General features: G+C 46.0%; 1 protein-coding gene across 1 annotated transcript in view; it reads left to right on the forward strand.

Moving 5' to 3' along the window:
- Nucleotides 1-18,646, forward strand: part of JMY (junction mediating and regulatory protein, p53 cofactor) — a 109,428-nt gene that overhangs the window by 26,020 nt on the left and 64,762 nt on the right. The window contains exon 2 of the mRNA XM_006263718.4: nucleotides 7,950-8,123. Within this exon, the coding sequence (XP_006263780.3) occupies nucleotides 7,950-8,123 (174 nt within the window). The remainder of the gene's footprint in view (nucleotides 1-7,949; nucleotides 8,124-18,646) is intronic.

Genomic DNA, 18,646 nt, shown 5'->3' on the forward strand with positions numbered 1-18,646 from the left:
TACTGAATAAATGTTAATGTGTTTCCTCTTGATACTGCCTACATAACATTTTCAGCATGTACAGTTAAAATCTATAGTAGGCTACTTCCTTTAGGAATTTAGAGGGGCTGATTTGCCGTATCATAGTATTAAGTGAAGGGATTCAAATATTAATCGGCAAAGCTGCATATGAGACATAATATATATTAAATGACTGTCCACCTGAATTTTGCTCCTAATGTCAATGAGAGTAAATTTCTTTCTGGCCGGTAGTGTTTACTGGGGCTGTACTTGTCTTGCACTGTTTGGGGATAAAGGCTGAAGTGTATCCTAGACATTTCTTGTCTGTGATGGGGAGATGGACCCTGTATAGTGCCTGCTTTTCTTTTTGGGTGCTATGCTAATTATTCATGGATTGTTAGGGGCTGGAAGGGACCTTACAGATCATTGGGTCCAGCCCCCCTGCTCTAGGCAGGAAGACAACTGGGTTTAGGTGACCCCAGCAAGGTGACTGTCTATTCTCCTCTTGAAAGCCTCCAGGGTAGGTGACTGCACCACCTCTGGAGGGAGTTTATTCCACAGTCTGAACACCCTGACTGTGAAGGAGTTTTTCCTGGTATTAAGCCTGAAGTGGCCTTCCAGGAGTTTGTACCCATTGGTCCTGCTCTTCCCTGGGGGTGCCCTAGTGAACAGTTGTTCACCGAACTCCTGAATCTTTTTAGTTAGGTTTTTAATGTTTGCTCAGTGGTATCCACCTTGCCCCCAAGTTCCCAGGTCCACCATGAACCCCAGGGAGCAGAAGAAATGGCTCCATGGGCTCCATGTCATGTATACCCACCTCAGTAGTAACATCCCTACCAACTATAGAACTACTACATATTTTGGGGTGTGTGGCCTTACTACAGAAAGTTTCATTTACTGTCCTTAGAGTTAGATCTTCTTCCCCAAAGAGTTTGTACTAGCTGACTTGGTGGGGATTGTATATACTAATCTAAACTATATACTAAAAAGCATCACCTGTAAGGAGGACAGTTGATTCCTAACATGATTCCTCCTTCCCAGCTGAATGAATATACTGTTCCATGTCTGGCTTAGACGAGGATTGTAAGGTAATTTAGAACCTCAAGTAGATGGCAGAGAGCCTAGGTAATTGGAAGTGGTGCAGGAGAAACTGTCAGCTCCTGAACCTTTTACACCCTTCAATACCTGACAGCTTGTGATGCTGGTGAGTTAAAGGACTATTGGAGTAAAAGAGCTGTGACATGCACCAGTGTATATTTTGGCCATATCAAGATGAGCTGACAAGGAGTAGCAGGTCCCTTCCAGCAGTATGAATATTCTTATTACCACCCAGTATAGGGTTGCTTCTTGCTCCTCAGGCAGAACAGCAGGGATTTTCCAAGTTGACATTGAGAAAGGAAAATGCAAAGAAATTAGAGCTCTTCAGTTATAACATACAGTTACAGGAGGCTAATATTCAAGTGTCCTCTTCTCTGATTATGATTACTTAAAGTGCAATAGCTTGGGTCAGTTTGTAGATACACTTTTCAAAAACTGTCTGGAGAAACTGAAGACCATCATGGTGGAGGGGAAGTTGATTGCTTTTGTTAACACAGTATACGTCAACTCCATTTGAGCAGTAAGGAGGGTTTCTTGGCTCCAGGCATTGGGGAACCCTGGAGAGGTCCAAATAACAATTGAGGCCTTACTTGAAGGTAGTGCATCTTTTAATTCTAGGATGAGGCTTTCTATTCTGTTCAAAATCACCTTCAGTTCTTTCATTATCTGGACCTCTCTTTTTCAGGCTCAAGGGTGATGGTGCACACACTTTTATATTTCTTCAGTGGTATTTAAGCGGACATTAGCAAGCCTAGAGGGCCATTGAGCTACCAAGCGAAAAACGGAGGTTTATAGAGAACTTTCGGATACACCAGTCTGAGGCTCCCGCCAAGTGACAGATTTGGTTCCGTTGTCAAGAGCCTTCCAGAAACACACAAGGATCTTTTTCTTTTTGCAATCTTTTGTCAACCTCCTTCCCCCCCCCCCCCCCACTTTTGGCAATCACTTACCTATTTTTGGGAAGTCTGGAATTGATTAATCTCAAACTGCTGAGATTGTAAACTTGGGGTATTCTGTACAGTTCCAGGTTAATTTTCAAGTTCCTTTTCCATAGGACTCACTTCCATAAACTAGGAGCAGTAGAGGAGATAGTCTTAAGAGTTCAGGGACATCCCAACGAAAACGAGTGTTGGGAGGTCATTCTGGACATTTTATAGATTTCATAGATATCAGGGCTGGAAGGGACCTCAGAAGATCATTGAGTCTAGCCCCCTGCCCCAGGGGCAGGAAGTCAGCTGGGGTCATAGGATCCCAGCAAGATAAACATCCAAATTTCTCTTGAAGGCGTTCATAGTAAGTGCTTGAACCACCTCCGATGGCAGTCTATTCCAGACCTTGGGGGCTCGGACAGTAAAGAAATTCTTCCTTGTGCCCAGCCTGAAACGGTCTTGCAGGAGTTTATAACCATTTGACCTTGTCATCCCTTGGGGCACTCTGGTGAACAAACGTTCCCCCAGATCCTGGTGAACACCCCTGATAAACTTATAGGTGGCCATCAGATCGCCCCTGAGCCTACACTTTTCCAGGCTGAAGAGTCCCATAGCTCTCAGCCTGTCGTCATAAGGTCTGTTTTCCTGACCTCTGATCATGTGCATAGGTCTTCTCTGGACTCTCTCAAGCTTCGCCACATCCTTTTTGAATTGTGGAGCCCAAAACTGAATGGGCCTGACTTTGAAGTCAAGATATACGATATACTCCAGCTGCGGCCTCACCAAGGCCAAGTACAACGGGAGAATGACATCCTGGGATTTGCTTGAGAAGCATCTATGGATGCAAACCAACGTTTTGCTCACTTTACTAGCCACAGCATCACATTGAAGGCTCATGTTCATCTTGTGGTCAATCATGATCCCCAAGTCCCTTTCATCCATAGTGCTAGCCAACGTAGCACTACCGAGCCTATAAGGATGCTGCAGGTTTTTCTTCCCAAGGTGGAGAACCTTGCATTTTTCAGTGTTAAACACCATCAGTTTCTCGTCAGCCCATTTCCTGAGCCTGTCATAGTCAGCCTGGATCATCCTTCCGTCCTCAGGTGTGAATGCTTTATCCCAGAGTTTGGTGTCATCAGCAAACTTGGCCAGTCCGCTTCTGACTCCAGTGTCCACATCATTAATGAAGATGTTGAACAATATAGGTCCAAGGACAGAGCCTTGAGGGACCCCAGTGGTCACAGGGCACCACGATGATTGACTTCCATGAGCCACCACCCTCTGGGTCCGAACATGGAGCCAATTCCCCAGCCAGTGGATCATGGTGAACCCAAGGCTGCAGTTGGCCAGTTTTGCCAGGAGGTGATCATGGGATACCAGATTGAAGGCTTTTTTGAAGTCAACATATATGACATCAGTCTCCTTTCCCTTGTCCAGATGATGGGTCACCTGGTAGTAATAGGAAATAAGATTGGTCGAGCAAGACCTACCCGCCACAAACCCATTCTGGCTATCCCTCAAGATGTTGCCATCGGCCAGTCAGTTAAGAATGGCCTCTTTGATAATCAATTTGACATTTTAAAAGCTTATCCATTTTTTTAAGATTGGGGTAGTAACACAAGTCTCCATAATTCCATCAATGGATGTTCAAGATTTGGCTCCTGCCCCTGCCCCACTCCCTCCCCCCACAACAAACTTACCCACTGGACCTGACTGCTCTCCATGTGGCCGGCCTGCGTCCTGGCTGCCCACATGCTCTGCTGTAGCTATGCACATGCATGTGGAGTTCCGCATACCCCCTACGACTCTTTACCCAGAGGGGTATGCATACCCCTGGTTAACAACCACTGCCTTAGAACATAGCTTGCCAGACTTCAGCTCTATAAGGGTGGTTGGAATCAGTGTTACCTATGTAGGTGACACCACATGATACAGCCCCACAAGACCTCTACCCTTAAACCGATGTAAACATTCTCCAGGACTGACAAATGCTTCTCCTTACGGATATGGGGCTCATCTGGATTGCTTTCAGTCAGTCTGCAGTCCTTTCAAGGTGCTTTTCTGCAAATAAAATGTTCTTTAGCTCTGAGTCATGTTACTACTGTTGCAGGGATCAACAATGGAAGGGTTGACAGACAGCACCATAGCTGGACAGTATATTGGCAAAATGGGCACCAAGATCATCCTCCTTGGCTTAATCATGACCTAAAAGTCTACAGGTAGATAATCAGATTGCTAAAAGTTGTGCAACAGCTTCTTAGCCTTTAGAATACACTGACAGATAAATGCAGCAGGCAATTTCAATCAAATAGTTTGTCAGGAGTTCTGGACAGACAAAACAATTTTACTATGGCAGTGATATTCAAACTATGGCCCATGGTTTGGACATGGCATGCAAAACCTATGTGAAAAGGTTGTCACTGGGATACCATGTCCCTGTCAGCAGGCCAGGGTGGCTTCTGCTGGAGCTCTGCATGTGCAGTGAGTTCTGAGCTCACTGACATATTGTCTGGCATGTAAGCTCACTACTGAGGGCTCTGCAAAGATGCAGTATGATAATTACAGTAGTACTGGATTGAGTCAAGCCAGTCTGCTCTCTGGATTCGGTGACCCTTACAACGCACCCACAAATCACTTTACTTGATCTACCTGACACAGTGTTACTGCACCCAGACCTAGCATCTTCATACTTGACAGCCTGAGTGCTGACTGGACAGCATCCACTGGGGGGAAAAAAAAGGCAGTTCAGCATATTGCGGCCTAAGTGATTCCTGTGCTGACCCAGGCTCTGAGCAGCTGCCACAGAGCCTGAGTTGCTTGCAGCAAGCAGCCCAGGCTCTGTGGCAGGCAGGCTGCAGACAACTGCACTGGGGTCCAGAGCTCCAGCACTGGTTTTGTGGTGGTGGCTGTATGCAGATCTTGGGGCAAACAGTTGGGAATGGGCCAGGGCAATGCAACCCTGACCCCTCTCCTGTCGTCTACCTGGAGGTGCATGTACAGCTGCTGCTCCCATGGAGCTGGAGCCAGGGCTGCAGCTGCCCAGAGCCCAGACCAGCTGTGGTAGGCAACCAGGAAGCTGCAAACAGCAGGACCAGGATCTGGAGCCTTGGCATTGGCTCCATGATTGTGGCGAGTGCGCATGGTCCTCCAGGTGACTGGTTGGGAAGGGGCCAGGGCAGCATAACACCAGCCCTTCCACCGCTGTCTGTTCAGAGTCACAGATGTACCCACCACCTGCAGCGAGGATCAAGCCCCTTGTGACTCCTCTGCTATCTGCCTCTGGTATGCCAAGTCAAGGCGTGGGTCAAGGTTGGGGTGTTTTTGGTGCTCCAGCCAAAAATGTTGCCGACCTCTGCCCTTGATTTTGATAGCAGAATACAGAGCATCAGTACAGCCTCATTGGATGTTGTAGGCCAAAAAGAACTAGGTGTGGACAACACCTCTCTCTCTCTCTCTCTCTCTCTCTCAAACCCCTCCCCCAACAAACAAAACAACAATATTTCAAGATAATGTATTATTTTACCTGTGTTTCAGTTGATTTTTTTTTTTTTCTGTCCCCATTTCTGGAGTTACACAGTAACAAGTTTTTTAGCTTTGGTTTTGCACCCAAGTATTTATAAATGTGCCTACTCTTTCAGCATCCAAACAGGTGACCATTTAAAGCAAGCAGTTTTTTTGGGCAGAGTGCCAAAAATACCTGCAGCCTCAACTTATATAAGATGGTGGGGGAGCTGTGAGGGGCCCAGTCCTTGTTGTGGCAGTGCGGCCAAGACTCCTTCCCTGCCTTCTGTCCCAAGGTGCTCATGCCAAGCAAAATGCCTTCACGTGCCATGCTCTGGCACCTGGTGCTGGGGGTTGCCTATCGCCTATTTAAAGGATGTTAGATTACAGTAAGTCTGTCCTTCTTGTACTACTTGTCCGCCAAAACTTCCTTAAGATATAGTCCTTAAATATGCTTTAAAAATGACTCATAGAAAAGTAGTACCATATTTTCTTATACACAAAACCTTCCCAAATAAAACATGCATCTTCCTGATGTGACACAGTCTCCTGGGTTGTCATAGTTCCTGGACACTGTGTTTTCAGGAGGACTTACTCTGTCACACAAGATAAGGCCCTGACCCTTGCAAGAACAGTAGCAAGACTTTTTTTTACTGTAGTGCTTTATTAGGGGTGCACCAATATATCAGTTGATTATCAGATTGGCACTGATAAAAGGAGAAATGACGTTATCGGCTATTGGCTTCTTTTGGTTGTTGTAGCTGATAATTATGGCTGCATGCCTGGAGCACTGTGGCGAGCATAGTCTGGCTGATTTATGGTCCAATCCAGACCAGTGTGCTATCCAGTATGCAGGGTCAGACTGATTCCATGCACTACATTCAGCACACACAGGGCTAATGGTGTGTATGGGCCTGGCTCAAGGCCCACAGGCAGCAGTGCAGGCTAGAAGATTTGATACCTCTGCTTTTTAAGAGGTTAGGAAACATCAAGCTTTAGTTAAGAATGTTAGCGGTAAAAGAGTGTTGTTACTATTGTCAGTCAATACAAGGAGATGAGCAAAGAATAAGAAAAAGTCCAGAGGAGGTAGTTCATCTTTATGGACTGAGCTGTCTGAAGTATCTATGCAGTTAGATTAGGATACTGCTTAGGTACTGAAATGATGCCCAGCACGTGAACCTGAATACTGTTATGCTTGGTGTACTTATGGAGCCTGGGAGCTTCATTTAAACATTCAGCTAATAGGATAATGTGGCTTGAGATCTGAAATAATTTAATGTGCATGATTTGGAGAAAATTGGTAGTGCAACTGTACATACGTTTTTGTGGCAGTAACATAACAAGTATTTGGGGGTTTTTTTGTGGCTAAAAATGGTCTGAAAAAGTTTATTAATTCGAGATAATCCTTTTTTGTTGATATGTGGAAATATATCAAGTAAGTTTTTTGTTTGTTTGTTTGTTTTTTAAATGTTTAGCCTTTGCTTAATGACTGAGTTGCTTTATACACAGGGCAGTTACAGTTGCATGGTCAGATTTGCCAAGGAAGAGGTGCAAAATGGACTTGAAGCAGACATCCACTTTAAAAAGATTTAACAGATTTGTGCAAAAGGATTGTCTCTTTAGTCTCCAGAAGAGGTTTTGTGCTCTTTTAAGCTTGACTTAGGCCCTACATTTAGTATTTGTACAAAGCTTTCAGAACTTCCACTGTTTTTTTTCCTTATATTCTAATGAAAAACATATGTAGATTCTGCATGCTTCATTGGTATCTCAGTTAAAGAGGAAAAACCATTTTGCTGAAGCGTATGAATAAGAAGGAAGACTGAACAGAAATTATTCTGCAGGTTTCTTTACACAGGCAGATGTCTGAATTTGTGGAGCCTAACTGATTTCATCAGGGCTTTCTGAGCCCAGGGAAATCTGCCTGTGTAGCAGCTTTAAAAGTCAGAGACTTAGGTTGTAAACCCTTTACAAGAAATCAGTTTTCTTGAGTTTTCAGTGGCACTTTTTTGTATTTGTGGATATTTATATAAAAGAACCAGAAAATAAAATCTTGACTTAAGGCTGACTTTTGTTCCTTAAAAAATGGTAATATATAAAAATGTAAATGACATAATAGGTGGAAACTAAATCGGATTTCTGCACAGAAACAACCTCTTCCTATTCGTATTTGTCTCCTCTGCCACTGAGTTGCAGGAAGTGCCTGCAGAGCTGTGAGCAATGGGGAGTTCCTTGAACGCTGTGTTGAGTTTATCAGAGGGCTGCATAGAAATAGCTGGCTCAGTTCCTAAAAGATGTGGGTCTTGTTCTGGATTTTTTTGAGGGAGGAGCACAAACACAGCCACTATCTTGAAGTGACAGTCATTCTTGTTGGTAGGAGGGTTGGAACACACTTTAAAATCCACATTTTTTCTCTTCACACAGCTGCTGGAAAAACACAAGAATACAGAAAGCATGGTAGAGCTCCTGGAACTGTATCAAATGGAAGATGAAGCCTATAGTAGTCTTGCTGAAGCTACCACAGAACTGTACCAGTACTTGCTACAGCCATTTCGAGACATGAGGGAACTTGCAATGCTCAGAAGGCAACAGATAAAGGTAACCCTCCCCCCCCAAAACAAACAAACAAACAAACCCCACCTTCCTACAGAGGGTAAAACTATGCTTTGTATTTGCATATGAAATAGCAATCTACATCTACATCAGTCATGTTCCACAAAACTATGTGGGACTTTTTTTTTTAATCTGTTGTTTGTGAACCTTTTAGTCTGTTTTAAAATATAGTTTGACAAGTATGTTTGTAAGCTTTCCTTCTGTGTCACTCAACATCTAGAAACATTATGTACTAGCTATGGGATGTGTTTCTTGTGGAGTATGCATAAATATATGTGGGTGTACAGGTGCACACCTGTTTCTCATTCTGGGTACAATGAAGAGAGGTGATGGAGAGAATAGGTGTGGATGTGAGGTTTTTTGTCAGGGATTGCATGGGGTTACTTGAATGCTACAGTGAGCTAAGTCGCAAGTATCTAGACTGGGGTTCATCAGCATACAGCCCACAGACTGGATATGGCTCACATTGCTACTGGATCCAGCTGAGTTGGAGGGCTTTGCCTGTGTATACTCCCAGCCAGCAAGAAATTATACTGGGACTAGGCAGCTCAAAACTGTGCCTGTGCTGCCAGATGCAGCTTCCAGCCAGTGGGGAGCTGTGCTGGGGCTTGGAACGCGCATACAAAAAAAATGACGTGTTTTTTTTTTTTTTCATTTATCTATATTCATGGGTGATGGCTTTTCATGCACTAGGTACCAGTTTTTTCTGTTTCCTCAGAAGTGTTCAGTTGTCTAATGAATGATCCTATCGTTTTCTTAATACAATGGTCACTAATACCTAGGGCTAAACATCACTTTGTAAATTTTGTATGCCCATGAACTTTTTAAGAATTGAGGTTCTTTGTAGGTGATGTTTTCTATTTTCTGACAATATTTACAAACATTTAAAAAAGAAAAGAATATGTGCTGTATGACTTCTCTTAATGTTGATAAATATTTTTGGCAGTGACTTTGTAGTGTTTTGTGAGGAAAAAACATTAGGAGTAAATGCCTAGCTGTTCAGTCTTTTGCATCTTTGTTAACTGAAGCATTTGAAAGTTGACAGTGTGCTTGAACTTGTATTGGTTTTTGACACTTTAAAAATGTGTTTAATATCCATTTTAGCCTTTAGGAAAATGCACAGCCAGGTAATCAGTCACTAAATTTTTTCTATAAGGGTATTCTGTTAATCTTCCGAAAACTGTACTCTCTCCTCACGTAGGGGTTAATGAGTGAAAAATGAGATGGTGACAGGGAGCTTTATCATCTCACTTTCTGAAGTTGTCAGCATTCTTTGATTTAAAATAAATGGTGCTTGGACAGATCAGCAGACCATACCCTTTAGATATGTACTGTAGATTTAAAAGCCCTAAATGGGGCTTTTTAGTTTAATTGATGTACTGAATGTTGTTTTATCTCACCAAGGTTCATTCCGTGCACTTGTCAGTAGTACTTAGTGGTCTCGCTTAGAAAGGAGAAGGGTGGAGTGGAGGCTTGTAGTGTGAGGGTGAGGGGCAAATGATTTGAGCAATTCCAAAACAACTCTTATTTTGATTAATTACTGTGACTAACAAAATACTTTTAGTGTAAGTTTACTTGCACTTTAAATTACTTCTGGTAACATGAGTGTGCAGTTTACCTCCTGAAACTGAAGTTTCTATCTTAAATTTCAGGTTTCATATATAGTTAATGATCATCAGTGGCATGCTTAGTAAGTGCTTTGCTATATGCTTAGTAAAATAGCCCCCATTTTACTTAGTGTACAGGAAAAAATGAACTCTTTGCTCTTTGACTAAATAGTGAAGCATTAATTGCTTAATAGGCACTTACTGACAGCTAGTTATGTGTTTGACAAAAATCACTGTTGAAAGTTACATAAAATACTAACATTTGCACGTATTTTTATGATCTCCATAGATACAGCAGAGTATGTACAGCTCCTGTAGTGGAGAATTTGAGCAGTACATAGTTGAGCCTAAGGGGGTGAACGCGTGTTAAAGTTCTTTTCCTAACTTGGCAAATTTTGAGGCGTTCAACTTGGTCAGCTGAGATGTGTGGTAGGAAGGAAGTTTTTAACTTCATCAGTGGAAAGAAACCAGTACTTGTATCTATGATGATAAATTATGTGTTGGTCTTAGTAGCTAGGGCAGAAGAGTTGGTTTATAAATAAAACCTGTTTGGATACAAAATGATTTCCATTAACTTGGAGCATATGGAGTTCTGGAAAGCTTAAAAAATAGAGCAAAGCTTCCCTAGGTTACTATCGCTTTTAGATCTGGGGCCAGCTTCATTCCCCTGCTCAGTGAAAGTAATTCTAATGCTCTGTACATCTGTGAAACAAAAGCTCAGGACATACAGAATTAACTGATAAATGGGAAAAAATTAAAAATGTGAGCATGTACAAAATCCACTTGTTCTAGCTAAGTGAGTGCTTATGATGATTGATTTAAAAAAAGATTAATATGATGATATGAAGTTTAATTGCAAGTAGGTGCTGTTATAATTTAAGGTCACCTCTCTTGGAAAATCCTGTTTTCAGTTGCATTATATATTCACCAATGTATGAAGCAGAACTGAGCTTCCCCCTTGCTGGATGTCTGCCTTGGGCTGAATTAAAAAAAAAAAAATAGTTAGCTAAACTGGTTCAGCTGTTTCCAGAATAAGATTTCAGGTGGGGGAGGGAGTTGTTTTATCCATGTTTGTTTAAAAAAAAAAAATCTTTTATAAGTGTTTCACTGAAAAGCTCTAGTGTCCCCTATCATGAATCCCACAGTGTTGGGGTGTTCATGGAGTGTTATTTTTGTTTTACTGATATGGTGTGTGTAATCTCATTGAAAAGCTGATGTTATGTTGCTTTTATCTCATTGCGGATTACATTATTCTGTCTATATGTATCTTTATGTTTTTGGACATGGTTTAGTGAAAGGAACTGAGGGATGCAGGGAACTAAAGAAGAGGGAATAGGCAAAACTGCTACTAGGGCAAGAACAGTTGCCACTCCCAAACACAGGCAGAAGGGACTAGTGTTGGGATGGGTGGGCACCCAAGGTTTTGTCTGCCTGAAATGGGAAATGCAACCCCTCAGTAAAGAAGGCATCTTAGAGTAATGGGCCATTAACTAGAGGAATACCAGATAACCCAGGAAGGAAAGAAATTTATAGAAATTTCTGAGACTCATGAGCAATTAGGACAATACTGTTGTAGAGGCTGACATGGAGGTATTTTAGGGGCTATCTGTGAGGTGGTCTGGTCTTTAGAGGAGCTTTGGGGGAGCCCAGGTTCCCAGCGGTCAGGGGTTATAGGATAAGCAAGAGGGCTCGTCTCTGGAAATACCTGGGCTAGGAACAGACATTACACATAAACTGGTATAAGTGATCAGAAACTTGTTTAAACCTGTAACAGAACATAAGTTCAGTGCACATAAACCAGTTTCAAAATGGCTGAAACTGGTTAAAAATAAACTTGGTTGAAAGTAGTATCAGACTTAACTGAGTGCAGTCAAACCGGTTCCTTCAGTGTCTGTCCCAGACGCCTTCCTGGTTTAAGTTAAACTAGTCCCCCAGCATCCCAGATGCTTTGCAGCCCTGGGCTGGGCTGTGCTCTCTGCTCCAGAGAACAGGCCAACCCTGCTCCTCTCCTCCCTAGCCAGAACTGTGGGAGAGACTGAATGCACAACAGGGTTTGCCTGGCTTCCTTTGCTGTTTGCTGGTCAAGCAGGGATTCCTCCCTCCCTCCCATCTCTCACAGCACAGACCCCAGCCCCACAGATCCTAGGCATGTGGTATGCTAGCTTATGCTGAAAGGTGTCTTTGTCTCCAATTTCACTGGGACCTGATGAAGGCAAACAGAACAATGTTTGCTTAGGACTTTTTGGAGCTCATCAGCAGGTCAGCTGATAATATCCCTTCTTGGAAAAAGTTGTTTAAGAAGAGCTTGAACTAATGAGAGAGGCTTTTGTTTGGCTTATGGTTTTATCAGCACTGCTTGCTGGTTTGTAGCCCTGTCAAGTTTGCAGACAGCAGGAGGGAGATGGAAAAGTTCAGTATCATCAGCAGATACATGCACTGCAAACTCCTCTTTTTCCTCAGAGTGCTAGCCCAGGGCTGGGGTCTGGCAATACTCCCACCCCTTGAGCAGTGGGGGGTGGGAGGGTGAGGGCACAGAAAGCCTGGGACAGTGCAGGCAGCGTGGGAGTTTAAATCCCTCCCTAATCAGAGCGTTCTGCTGGGGCCTGGCCACACCCCTTCTCAGCTCAGCTCTGTGAAAGGGAAAGGATGGCGGCTCTAGTGTCCCCCAGCTCCTAGCCTGAGCCATGGCAGGCATGTGCCTGTGTTTCTGGAATGAAAAGGGAATGTCTATCCACCCATAGACAGAGGGAGAAAAAATTATTTGGAGGGGCTGAGTACACGCACGTGCAACCCCCCAGCAGGGAAGCCTGTGGGGGAAGGGGCGGGGGGAGGGGAAGGGCTGTGGGGGGGGGTGGCAGATCGAGGCCCCAGAGATGAGGGGGAGGTAGCAGGGCACTCACCTGAGCCCCTGCTCCTGCCTGTGCCCTGATCCCTCCCTCATCACTGGGGCCTCGATCTATGCCCTTCCCCCCCATATGGCAGTGAGGGAGGGAGTGGGGCTGGGGCAGGCCCTGCACAGCTGGAGCAGTGCACAGGATGCAGCCACGAGCAGCTTGTCTGGGGGAATGCCCGGTGCAGGGAGGGAGGGAGTGGTGGCTCCCGCTGCTGCACTTACCCCAGAAGTGCATGGGGGCCGTGTGCTTGGGATCTGCGCATGGGGTGAGGGCGGGCTGCAGGCTAGGGCTGGGTTCTTCCTGGCGGGGGAGTTGGGCTACGCTGCACTTGGGGTGGGCAGCAGCTGCACTGGGAGTGGGGTTTGGAGAGGCTGTGGTAAATTTTGGGGTGTCTGCACATGCCCCCTGTTGCTGCCAGGGTGCACGTAGCAGCAGGAGCCACACACCCCGGATGAGCTGCTGGCAGCTCATAGTTTGTTTCATAGTTTCTAGGGTTGGAAGGGACCTGAATAGATCATAAAGTCTGACACCCTGCCCTGGGAAGGAACAAGTGCTGGGATCATAATACCCCAGCCAGATAGCTATCCAACCTCCTCTTAAAGACCCCCAGGTAGGGGAGAGCACCATCTCCCTTGGGAGCCTATTCCAGAGCCTGGCAGCCCTAACCATAAAGTAATGCTTCCTGATATCAAGTCTAAACCTGCTGTCAATCAATTTGTGGCTGTTATTCCTTGTTATCCCAGGTGGTGCCCAGGAGAACAGATCCTCGCCTATTTTCTGCTGGTCCCTCCTGGTGAATTTATAGACGGCCACCAGATCCCCTCTCAGTCTTCTCTTGTGGAGGCTGAATAGATTCAGGCCCTTTAATCTATCTTCGTAGGGCCTGGCCTGCTGCCTCCTGACTATGTGAGTGGCCCTCCTCTGGACCCCCTCAAGGTTAGCCACATCCCTCTTGAAGTGCGGCGCCCAGAACTGGATGCAGTACTCCAACTGCGGCCTGACCAGCACCGCATAGAGGGGAAGGATCACCTCCCTGGACCTGCTTGTGATGCATCTGTAGATGCACGACAAGGTGCGGTTAGCTTTACTGACCGCTTCCTCGCATTGGCAGCTTATGTCCATCCTGATGTCAGTGATGACTCCAAGATCCCTTTCAGCCACTGTGTTGTTGAGAAGGGTGTTCTGCAGCTTATAGGTATGTTACAGGTTCCCTCTCCCTAGATGCAGCACCTTGCACTTGGCTGCATTGAATTCCATTCTATTCTCATCTGCCCACCTCTCTAACTTGTCTAGATCTAGTTGGATTCTGTCCCTCCCCTCCAGTGTGCCCACTTCTCCCCATATCTTTGTCATCAGCAAATTTGGATAGAGCGCTTTCCATGCCCACCTCCAAGTCACTGATAAAGATGTTGAATAGCACAGGCCTGAGGACTGAGCTCTGGGGAACTCCACTGCCCACATCCCTCCCAGTTAAAAACAACCCATCCACTCCTACTGTCTGGGTGTGACCATCTAGCCAATTTGCCACCCATCTGACTGTGTTAGCATCAGTGCCTCAGTCGCCTAGTTTTTTTTATGAGAATGGGGTGAGAAACAGTGTCAAAGGCCTTCTTGAAGTCCACGTAGATGACATCTACCTCAATGCCCGCATCCAAGGACTTTGTGACCTGGTTGTAAAAGGAAACAAGGTTAGTCGAGCAGGATCTGCCCAAAATGAACCTGTGTTGGTTGTCCCTGAGCATTACCTCCCATGCTGGTCCCCTGCAGACGTGCTCCCTGTGCCCGCTCTGGACTTGGCCCAGAATAGCAGAGCAGCTCTGAAGCCAGCAGGAACCCGTGTGCCCAACCCTGACCCAGCCTGCCCCACACATGCTCCGGACTTGCCCTCCCACGCTGAGCAGCAGCAGCAGTAGCTCCGGCTGGGCAAAAGCTGCTGCATGGCATGGGGGAAAAGTGCTCCTCCACCTCACTGCTACCGGGCCCTTTTTGCTGCAGCCACCTGGAGCCCACACCTGGGCTGCTCTGCAGCTCCTCTGCGTTGCTTTTGCCACTGCTTCCGGGGTGCCCGGCAGGGTAGCAGTGGCAGGCCAGTGTGGACATGGGCTCCGGGCAGCTGCAGCAGTGGTGGTGGGGGGGTACTTTTCTCCTGTACCAAGCAGCAGCTTCTTCCCTGCTGCTGCCACTGCTCAGCACAGGCAGGTGGTCCAGAGTAGGTGTGGGGTGGGTCAGGGCTTCATGTGCAGGTTCCAACTGGGCCAAGTCCAGAGTGGGCGCAGGGTGGGCTGGGTTGGAGCTGTGCGCGTGGGTCCCCACCAGTAACACAGGGCTTGGGTCAACAGTGGCAGCAGCTGGAAGGAGCTGCCACTACTGCTGCCTGGGCTGTCTAGAAAGGCAGTCTAGCTGTGGAGCCGCCCCAGCCCCACTGCGTGCCTGGGAGGTGGCAGGATGCGCCACTGGCTGGATGGCACCTGGGCCAGGCAGGACTGAGGAACCCGCCATGGGCCAAAGTTGCTCATGGGCTGTATTTTGGCCATCCCTGGTGTACAGGATTGAGCTGGGGATTAACCAGGGTTGAGTACTGAAGGTGAAGGAGGCTGTTCATAGCATCTCTGGCTAACTTGTTAGAAATTGGAATGCATGGAGTGAATGAGGCATGGTACTGCAGGAAAAAGTCATAGCCTTGTGATTAAGGCAATGAAAGACTGTTCTGGAAAGCTGGATTCTCTCCTGCTTCCTCCACAGTTTTTGTGATGGTGGGTAAACCAGTAGTTGTGTTCCTCATTTACTGGGTACTTGATTTGAGAATTCCAGTTTTTCATTTGTGGAGGAGCTGAGCACCTTGACTTCTGCTGTTGACAGATTTGAGCTCTCATGTGAACATAGGAAGTGCTATTAAATGCCAAGCACTCTGAAAATGTGAACTCTACACACTGTTAATTGGGCATGAACATTTACTTCTATTTTGGCTTTATTCTCTGTACCTTGCTTATGCATTTGGAAAATGGGAATATTTTCCAAAAATCCTGTGAGGTGGTGGGAAATTAATTTATGATGGTAAAGAACTAAGATGCCATGATGAGAATCATGGCACAAAAATGGCTGTCAAAAAACTATATTGGAAATCAGGATGGGTTTTGAATGTTTTTATAATTAAATGTGGGTATGATGGCACAAGCTGAATGTTGAGGATCAGATCATCCATTTATTCTGCTTTCAGAATCTACCTTTTTGAAAAACATTTACCTGTTAGCCTTCAAATCCTGAATTATGTCTTTGTAGTTTATATGTCATTCCTTTGTATCCTGCAGGATATAATGTGTAGTTAGAAGTTGAAAACAAGCGTAGATGATGTATGCAGATGAGAAGTAGTTTATCCGTAACTGAAAATAGAGTTTTTTTTCTTGTGTCAAATGTAGCAAAAGTTGTGTGCAGGAGTTCTAAAATTGATGGGTTTTTTTCTTTAAATGGAGGAGAAATTCATAAACTAAATTATTTTAGATTTACAATACCATACTCAAATGGCTCATATTTGTTTGATTAAAAAAAAAAAGGTTTGTTAAAATAAATAGCGGAAAAAATATTTGCACGTAGTTCATTTTCTTGAGATCATCTTAAAATTTTCGGTAGTTCAAATGGAGTGAAGCTTAGTAGCTGAAACACAAAGGAAGAGTACAGGTGTTCGTTCTCCTGGGAGAAACTCTCCCAAATTTGGAACTGCCATTTTTGTTTCAGGCAAAATTATGTGAAGGCTTGGTATATATTGTGTTTTCCCTGTAGAAATATAATGCCTATCTGTGGCCAAAGGCAGAACCCTACTATCAAAACTGAAATTTGAAAAGGGCCCCCTGGTTAATAAATCTGCTTTTGTATCTTTAGTTGCAACTAGTAGGTAAGACCTTAGTTTTATCTGATCCGTGGTACTTGGACAAAGTACAGTACCCCCAACAGTTACACTGAGGAACAAGACATTCTTGATAGTTGGGCTCTGGCTACCAAACTCCTTCTCAGAAGCTTAATCCTGTTCAGGTCAAGCAAAAACATTGTATATATGTGTGTATATGTACATACATATTCATACAGACCTACACTTGTGTGTGTGTGTATAGATACACACAGAGATATAGATACACATGCATATCTATCCATCTGTATCGGGGGTGGGCAATTCTTTCAGGTGGAGGGCTGCCTAATGAGGTTTGGTGAGAATCGAGGGCCACAGGGGTAGCCCACCCCTTGATAGTTGCTTTGCCCCCTGGTCACCATCTTGGGACCACAAGTCCCACTTCTAATATCTGACCTTTGCCACTAGAAGTCCCTCCCCTTGACCACCCAGAAATACTCCTTTTGGGAGGGGGGAGGGGTTGTCATCTTAGAACTGGAAAAAACCCAATCATACACTAGAAGTCAAACACCTACTATAACATATTTTAATTTTATTACAAAATTGGTTTTGTCATGATTTGTGTTTGTGTACTGTATATAGAGGTGATTGCATAATAACTCAAATAAATTCTTACTTTTATATGGTGGGGGGGGGTGTGTAGGGTGTGTGTGGGGTATGTTGGGTGTTGTGTGGTGTTTGTGGGGTATGGATGTATGGCTCTGGAACACCGTAGTCTCTGGAACACACTGTCCTCTCCTGCAGTCAGCACTGGGGGGTGGGATGTGTGTCTGTGTGTGTGTGTGGCATTTGTCGAGTGTGAGGAAGGTGGGAGGGGTGTGGGGACGCCAGCAGGTGGGGGCACCGGTGCCTAGCTTTGTCCAGAACTGCATGTCACAGTGAGAAGCGCAGCCCCTTCTGGGCAGTTTCTATTGTCTGTGCTCCCCACACTCATGGGGCACAGGAGGGAAGCTCCAGGCCCTGGAGCTGGCTGTTTTCCCTGCCCCAGGCTGTTCCAGTGCCTGGGGCTTTCCTCCTGTGACCCGCAAGTGCAGGGAGTGCTGGGGATACAAGTAGCCTGGTGGAGGCTGTGCTTCTAGCAACACTGGCCAGAGCCAGCGCCGAGCATAGAGTACCCTCCTATTCCTCCTCCTTCCCCCCCCCCCCTCCGCTGTTGCTTTCCCCTACTGCCTGCCAAGGCTGGGCACCATATGGGGAGTGTAGGAGGAGTCCCCATGCCCCTCACACCCACACCATGCCCAGCCAAGCTCTGCACTGCTGCCATGTCCCTGGGTGAGGGCTCCGCCCTACAGCCAGCCCCAACCCCATGCTCTGCACTGCTGCCCAGCTGTAGCTGCACCCCCGTTCCCAGCCACCCCCTGTCCCCTTCCCAACCTGCTTCCCAGAGGTAGCAGGATGCTGGGGAAGACCGCCTTTCTACCCACAAGGGTGGGAGCGAGGCATGATAGGCTATGTTGGGGGTGGGAATCGGGGCGACTGCCCCAGGCCCGGCACTTCGGGGAGGGCCCCCGCAGACAGTGCTGTACAGGTTTTGCCGCGGCCGCCAGCTCCATGATCCAGCTACTTGCCCCCTCCTCCCTCTGCTCTGCACTCTGGCTGCTCAGCTGCCACTCCCCTCCGCTCTGGGCCCTGCACACCACTAGGGGCAGCTCTGGGGATGGGTGTAGGCGCCTCACTTCCACCCTTGGGGTAGAAGGGCTGGGCAGGGCACAGTTTGTTGGTGGGTGCTGTGGGCCGGATGAAAGTGCCTAGCGGGCAGCATCTGGCCTGCGGGCCATATTTTGCCTGCCCTGGTCTAGATTGATCTATATAGATTTATATATCCCAGAACACACACAGATGCACATGCACACACTATATGTAAGATGTGACTTGCAATTGCTGCTCCTTTGAGTAGAAATGAGCAGAAAGATAAAAGTTCTGAGTCATATAGCAGTGTTCATTTGGCCTGGAGACAGAGAAATGACCTTTTTATTCAGAGATTTTGTGTTCTTTAATTCTGGGCAGTGCTAACTATCATGGTGGGTGATAGACCCTCTGGGTTTGATTCAAATTTTTGTGAAATTTTTCTGTTTTTGGGGGGTGGGAGTGTTGTTGCTGTTGATT

Source organism: Alligator mississippiensis, chromosome 3 (genome assembly GCF_030867095.1).
Source record: "Alligator mississippiensis isolate rAllMis1 chromosome 3, rAllMis1, whole genome shotgun sequence".
Taxonomy (NCBI): domain Eukaryota; kingdom Metazoa; phylum Chordata; order Crocodylia; family Alligatoridae; genus Alligator; species Alligator mississippiensis.